General features: G+C 41.1%; 1 protein-coding gene across 2 annotated transcripts in view; it reads left to right on the top strand.

Annotated features, from left to right (window-relative positions):
* The window catches only part of LOC101846271 (cyclic AMP-dependent transcription factor ATF-6 beta), a 55,514-nt gene that overhangs the window by 28,590 nt on the left and 19,466 nt on the right, over positions 1-7,458 (top strand). For both annotated transcript variants that reach the window (XM_013079576.2, XM_005093033.3), the window contains exons 3-4: positions 828-906; positions 2,430-2,509. In XM_013079576.2, the coding sequence (XP_012935030.1) occupies positions 828-906; positions 2,430-2,509 (159 nt within the window). The remainder of the gene's footprint in view (positions 1-827; positions 907-2,429; positions 2,510-7,458) is intronic.

Below are 7,458 nucleotides of genomic sequence, written 5' to 3'. Positions count from 1 at the left end.
ACCCCCCCCCACAAAACAAACTGTAACTAATAGTCTTCTGTTGTTTTCTCCTCTGTATGGGTGGTTGGCGGGTGCTCTGGTGTGGTTTGCTCCTTCTTTCCTATCAAACATATGTTGTCTTTATCTCCCCTCCTCCTTTTTTGTGTTTGTTACTCACTTGTAACACCTCTAATCTTTGGCACTTATATGACCTTATTGTGTTGCAAGTGCCGTAAAACACTTACTAAAGCTAAACTAAACTCTCCTCTGGGAAGTGGGTGGTTGGATGGTGCCACTGGCAGGTCGTTCTGCTTTTCTTTTCGTCTGTTGTTTCTGCCTGTCTATCTTACTTTTTCCTTGCACTACATGGCCGTTAATGTATCAATGTGCTTCTCTTAAATCAAGCAAAAACGAACAAACAACTCAACAAAACAACAACAATGAAAAAAACCCCCAAAGAAACAAACCCTCCCTACGTGCTGGTGGTTGGAGGGTGCCATTGGTAGGTCCTACTTCTTTTCTCTTCCTGTGTTGTTTCTATCTATCTGTCTTGCTCCCTCCCTGCACCATATTATGATGTTATTGTATCGATGTGCTTTTCTTTCCTCAAACCTCACCTCCGTCCGTCACCCTCACCTCCGTCCGTCGCCCTCACCTCCATCCGTCGCTCTCACCTCCGTCCGTCGCCCTCACCTCCATCCGTCGCTCTCACCTCCGTCCGTCGCCCTCACCTCCGTCCGTCGCCCTCACCTCCGTCCGTCGCCCTCACCTCCGTCCGTCACCCTCACCTCCGTCCGTCGCCCTCACCTCCGTCCGTCGCCCTCACCTCCTCCATTTTCCTCCCTCAGGACGCCGAGCTGAAGGACCTGGAGTTTGCCCTGGACTTCCCCCTGGCGAAAGTAGAACAGGATGACGTGTTTGACCCAGGTACTGACTGCCAAAATAACTGAAAAGAATGATCGAAGATCAGTAGCCTTACCTTATTTTGTTATGGAATGTTTAGAAAAATTGTGTTGAAAATTCTGCAGATGTACAGTGAACTTGTCTGGGACCCTCTACAACGAGCATACCACCATGGGAAATATGTGATCAGACGTAATTCTATTATTTCTTAACACCAGTTATAGACACTACAAGCTGGGCCCCCTTTCGATGAAAGGAATGATCGGTGCTTTAATATCAACTAAAAGTCATTGGCCTACTATATTTACACTCTACTGGAATGGGGAAATAAATCTTGAGAGATGCAAAAAATGAAAAGGTCTAGATCTATACTCTCAAAACAAAATGCGCCATGCGCCTCGCGAAATATCACTTCCGGATTTTCTAAAATCACAGAGATAGAAGCGTCGGCCTACAAAAAGCGATCGGCGAAATAAAGAAATTTAGGTTTTTGCAGCAAAACTGTCTCAAAACTGAAAAAACCAAGGGCGTCATGATTTGGAGAATATTTGAAAGAATTGTTTGGCGAAAACCGCATGTGGATCGATGCAGCCATGAAAAAGCCTTTTGAATAGCAAAATTCGGCCACCACAAATAGATAATAGAAGACAAACCATAATGTACTGTTACCTGTAGGATCGTGTTTGTTAATTTGTCTTCAGTCTTTATTACTATCCAGTTAGCTATCCTTTTAAAGAAATTAGAAAACATGGGTGTAGACGTCAATTTGATATCATGGACTGGCATATTAATTCTGACCAACCGATTTCAGTACGTAAATTTGAAACTTTCTTCATCGACACACATTGCACGGGCCCCTCAAGGATGTCTTTTGTCACTAGTTTTGTTTACTCTGTACACAAATGAGTGAGGCCAAATTAAGAACAATGACATCAAGTTTATAAATATTTGCGGGTGAATCGACCACACTTGGGGTCATTCAGGCTGACACTGACAAAACCGATTATCGAAATTTTACTTGAAACTTCTCGGAGTGATTTGAAACTCATAGGCTGCTTTTATTTTTTAAAATCCCAAGAGAACTTGTTGTTGCTTAAGAGAAAAAAAGGAATGTGCCCCCGCACCTGCTCTGAATAATAAAAATGAAAACTTCGAGCAAGTGTCAGATTTATGTATTTGGCGTTACGATAAACAACGAACTTGACTGGCACTGGCATGTCCACACTTCTCTCCTGCTTAAAAATGGGACCAAAAGACTGGGTTTTTTTTTTCTCCTGAAGCGGCTCGTGTATTTTACAGTTGATAAATCAATACTGCTCTCTGTGTTCTATCATTCAACCACAGAAAATATGAGGTGGGCGCTTTAGAAATAATTAGCATTTTTTATTATTAATATTATTATTATTGTTATTATTATTGTTATCGGGGACATAAAATATTTAAAATCATTTACTATCACAGTGTAGATTTATGTAGAGACAATAAATGTTAAATCTATTTTGGAGCTTGATCTTTAACTGCTTGTGCCATGTTCTCCAATTCGACAGGAGTGCTGATCAAACAAGAGCCTTTGTCCCCTTCCCCGATTCTGGGCTCTGAGTCCTGTTCCGATGGCTTCTGTATCAAGGTGAGTGGGTTGTTTGTTGATTTTTGATTGTCTGAATTGGTATATTTGTATTTATGTTGTTTTAATGTGCCTGTTTATTGTTGAATCATTTGTGTATGGGCATGTCTTCAATTTTTAGTTTTTTGTATGTTTGTGTGTGTGTGTGTGTGTGTGTGTGTGTGTGTGTGTGTGTGTGTGTGTGTTTGTAGGCTCCTATGTATGTGTGTATGCTCGTATGTGTGTGTGTGTGTGTGTGTGTCTGTGTGTGTATGTATGTGTGTGTGTGCAGGTGTGTGTGTGTGTGTGTGTTTGTGTATGTGTGTAAGTGTGTGTGTTTGTGTATGTGTGTGTGTAAGCACAGGTAGGTTTGCAGGTGTGTTTGTGCGTGTGTATGTGTGTACGTTTTCTTGTGTGTGTGTGTGTGTGTGTGTGTGTACGTCTGTGTGTGTGTGTACGTCTGTGTGTGTGTGTACGTCTGTGTGTGTGCCTTCTCTTTCGCTCTTTAAAGGTCAGACCAGCGATATTTCTTGCCAAAAACCCTAGAGTTTGAGAGATATGATATGCGGGAACATTTAGTTGTCATTTAAGGTCAGCAACTGGTGGATGATTGGGGGGGGGGGGATCAAATCCTTTCCATGCCTTCGACCGGCTTGTTTACATATGCTGCTGAAAATACATAAGTCTGTCTGCAGACCAGGTGAGCTTGGCCTGCCCAGGCATGCAACGCTCAGCAGATGATTAATGAATTGAAAAATGAAGGAACGACCACTCTGCCCCCCCCCCCTCACCATAAAACAAGCCCTTTTCCTTAACCCATTTGTTACCTATTGTTTTTTTGAAACCTAAAACTTTGGGTGGATGGCGGGTGCTCTGGTGTGGTTTGCTCCTTTTTCCTTATTCAACGACTATCATCTTTATCTCTTCTCCTTTTTTTATGTTTGTTGCTCTCTTGTAACACCTCTGATCTTCGGCACTTATATGACCTGATTGCGTTGTAAGTGCCGTAAAAGGTTTACTAAAACAAAAACTAAAACTTGCGCCCAATTTTTGCGAGCTACGCTGGAGTGGTTTCAGTCATTCTACGGTCCCCTTCAAGATTATTCGCATGATCCCATTCGTTTCAATTATTGCAAATTTCAAATCTGACATCGGTTTCCAGTAAAATTCCATCCGAAGCTTTTGTAGTGCAGTTGTAAAATCCCATAGGCTGCATGACTTGTGGTCCAAGAGATTTTTAGTTTAGTTTTTGTAGAGGTTTTACGGCGCTCGCAACTGCATAAGTCATATGAGCGCCAAGGGGTGGATGTCAACAGAGAAATCCTTACAGGGAATCAGGCTTACTCTGCTCACCTCTCTAGCTTCAACAGCACAAAGTCTGCTTCGACTATCAAGGCATCCCGGAAATAACGGGTCACAAGAGTGTGACAAACATACAAAAGAAGAAGAGGAAAATGACAATAGTAAGGATGAGGAAAGAAAAAGCAGCAGTTCCCTGTTGTAGATCAGGCACAGTTATGAGCGTGACATTGATGAATCAGCCCATTTACAATTCTACTGTGCATGAACGAGAAATGTCTCCCCTGGAATAGCCTGAAGACACTTCAGTAAGTGGCACTGCCCCGGGGAGGTTCCACGAGATCGCCAAAATCAGCTGATTTTTTAGGACGTCGTACATTGCACGGAAAGGTTGCATCTTGCTTGACCTACAAAGTTTGACGTACAGTGTACGTGAGCTGTTACAAAGGAGTTAAAAAACAAAAAACAAAAAACGAAAACAACCCCCCCCCCCCCAAAAAAAAGCAACAATTTATGACAGTAGGACTGGGACTGACTGTAGAGTTTGTTCACCTATAATCTGTTGCTGACCTGTCTACCGTTTGGTGCCCTCAAACAGATTTTATTCCCCGATAGACATCCAAGTTTGTTGAACTTGGCAGACACCTGTTTTTTGCTTATCCGGATTTTTGATGTTCCTCTTTAGAGTCTATCAATAACAGAGCAGATTAAGATTTGATCTCATTTGATCTTTTCTGAACTTTTCCAATGGAAGAGAATACTGTGCTTTTATGGGTTTTTTTTTTTTTTGCAACATCGTATGTAACGTTACTACTGGACAGCTCTGTAAATATATTCCTTTTCTCCATGTGGTAAGATTTTTTTCTGAACTTACTTTATGGCAAATACTAATGGTCCATTGTGGGGGAAAAAAGCGCACGTGAAAAGCAAGTCAACCAATGAACTAGTTTTTAGAACGATTTTGTCCGGCTGAGTTTTGATCATGTATGATCGGGAAACGATCAGAGCCACCCACTTTCGAGAAAAAACTATCAAAGCCGCGCACTTTCGAGAAAAAACTACCAAAAACTATCAAAGCCGCGCACTTTCGAGAAAAAACTATCAAAAACTATCAAAGCCGCGCACTTTTTGACGATATCGATACACTTAGATTGCCGATTACATCCAACGGTTACGGTACGTTTGACAAAATTACTCTGTACAGCATCCCATCCAAATACATTCGTCTCTCTGCAGACGTTAACCGATGTCCAGACCATTTCTAAGCTGAAACTAAAAACGCAGACCAAACAGAAAGACGCTACCAAGAAAGAAGGGAGAATGTAACAAGTAAATGTACGCAGATGGACAATTCTCACAACTTCAATTTTTATCCTGAATGAGCAAGAAAATGCTGCCCCAACACTTTAAAGATCGCCCCTGTCCTGTCGATGTGTTTTTATACATGAAAAGCCTATTAATTCAATACAAAATCTAATCGATATCTAGTCCCAAGCCCAGTAAAACGCCGAGGGTACTTAAATATTGTTGGACGGTTCTGTTTCGGTAATTGGCAATCTAATCTGATGTTCTCCCGTATGATCTGCATCAAGGGAAATAATTCAATTTGATTGAGTAAATGCTCTTGCCAGATTGTGAGGGCTTTGTGTTCACACAGTGTCTTACTTTCCATCTCCCTTCACGGCTTTGGGTGCTCTGGTGTGGTTTGCTCCTTCTTTCCTATCAAACATCGATCGTCCTTATCTCCCCTCCTTCTATTTTGTGTTTGTTACTCTCTTGTAACACCACTAATCTTCGACACTCTTATGACCTTATTGTGCTGCAAGTGTCGTAAAACTCTTACCGGAACTAAATCTTCACGGCAGTTCACGGCTTTCACTATTTTTTTTAAAGCTTCCGGGAGAATCCTACCATAATTAGGGTTAGCATTATGGATCTCCAGCCTGTATACTGTATACGTCTGTGATCACTTTTTGAATGATCGTTGACCGAATTCCAGAACCGGATTTTGCCACAGCCTGACCAATTAGTAGTCCTGGGCGGCTAGGTTCCGGATTATTGAAAGCTAGGAATCATAGGAATCGACTCCGAACCCAATTATTTACTTTCTAATGATTTTTGGTGGTTACCTGGTTGTTCCGAACATGTTCAGGATTTAGGAACACCAGGAAGCATCAACTTTTATTATTATTTTTTTTATAAATTCTAAAAACAGAAGAAGATTTTAATGATTGAAATAACTGGTAACCGTTGGTTTACATAAAAAGGATTCGGAGCTTTTCTTTCTTAGCATTAATCGTGGAAATCGGTTCCGAAATCGATTCTTCGCCCAGCTCTGCCAATAAGTGCTGACAGCTTCCTTCAGTGGGGGAAAGGTATCCACAGCACTTAGCCCATGCCAATTGCACAAAAAACCCCCAATAATATGGAGCAGATTTTTCCCCCACCTCATCTCTTTAAGTCCAGCCTTTCTATGATTTGAATGCATATTTTTTTAACACTCAGAATTTCAAAATTTTTAAGTGGTTAAAAAAAAAATAAAAAATCAGCCCCTCCCTCTATATTAAATAAAATTCCAAAAGACAAAGGTTTTAATAAATTGAAAAGAAAAGAATGCTAGGGGGGGCGTCCCACGTGTGTTGTGGTGGGTCCCCTGTTGTCGTGGCCGTGTCTGTGGCTGGCTGTAGCAGACGTTGACACGACGGAGGACGACCGGACGCCAGCATGATGAACTATTACTCGGACTGGGCCGGCTACGTATCCGCCGTCTTCCCCAACACACTCGTAACTATTTTACACGTTTCAAGATCTTTACACGTTTCGGCGTAATAGTATTATAGAATGTGTGTGTGCGTGCGCGCGCGCTTGTGAACTGTGAGTGTGTTTGTGGTCTTTCTAAAGTTGTCCAGAGTAATGTTCTCTATTTTTCTTAAAAATTTTTTTTTTTCAAACTTTATTTTATTCAGTGGAGGTGCTGTCTTGAACTGTCAGAGTTTGCGTAATATTTCCACAAGTTATTTTGGTTAGAAATGTTAAAATGTGTCATAATTCACATTTGTTTCTTTATGTTATTAAGAAAGTAATGTGAGTACATGGGGACTTCATATTATGCGTTAGATTGTTGAGAAGCGCTCCTGAATTATATGTTCAAAGTTATCGACAGTCTTTGTCTCTAGTATTTGTTTTCTTTCAAAAAATACTTCAGGAAAACAGTTCGTAGAATAGGCTTAATTATTTTTATTTTTTATGTAAAAAAATCCAAAAATTCAAGAACTAGCTTAATAAGTTCAAAATACTTTGAAAGAAGCTTCCAAGAATTTTGCATTTTCAAAAATTAACTATCTTTTTATACTTAACAAAAAAAATCAAGAGCTGACCTTTTTTTTTGCCCCGTGTCCCTTTTTCGGGTGCCATGTTATGGATCTTATTCGTATCTGACAGTCAATGCCTGCGAGAACGTGAATCAAAAAATGGTGAAATGGTATATGCTTAACGCTCCTATCCACAATATTAGGTTATTTAAGAGGCAGGACCTCCGAGTTCAAATCTCCATCTCCGAAAGGGCGAAGCCAAATGGGAAATTCGTGTAAAGTGCCTTTCCCAAGGACACAACGTCGGGCCGAGCTGACGCTCGAACCCCCGAACCCACGACCTCTTTGTTACGAGTCCGGTAG

This window comes from Aplysia californica, unplaced genomic scaffold, assembly GCF_000002075.1.
Source record: "Aplysia californica isolate F4 #8 unplaced genomic scaffold, AplCal3.0 scaffold00056, whole genome shotgun sequence".
NCBI classification, from domain to species: Eukaryota; Metazoa; Mollusca; class Gastropoda; order Aplysiida; family Aplysiidae; genus Aplysia; species Aplysia californica.
The sequence above is the reverse complement of the archived record's forward strand: the minus strand, read 5'-3'. Positions and strand labels throughout refer to the sequence as shown.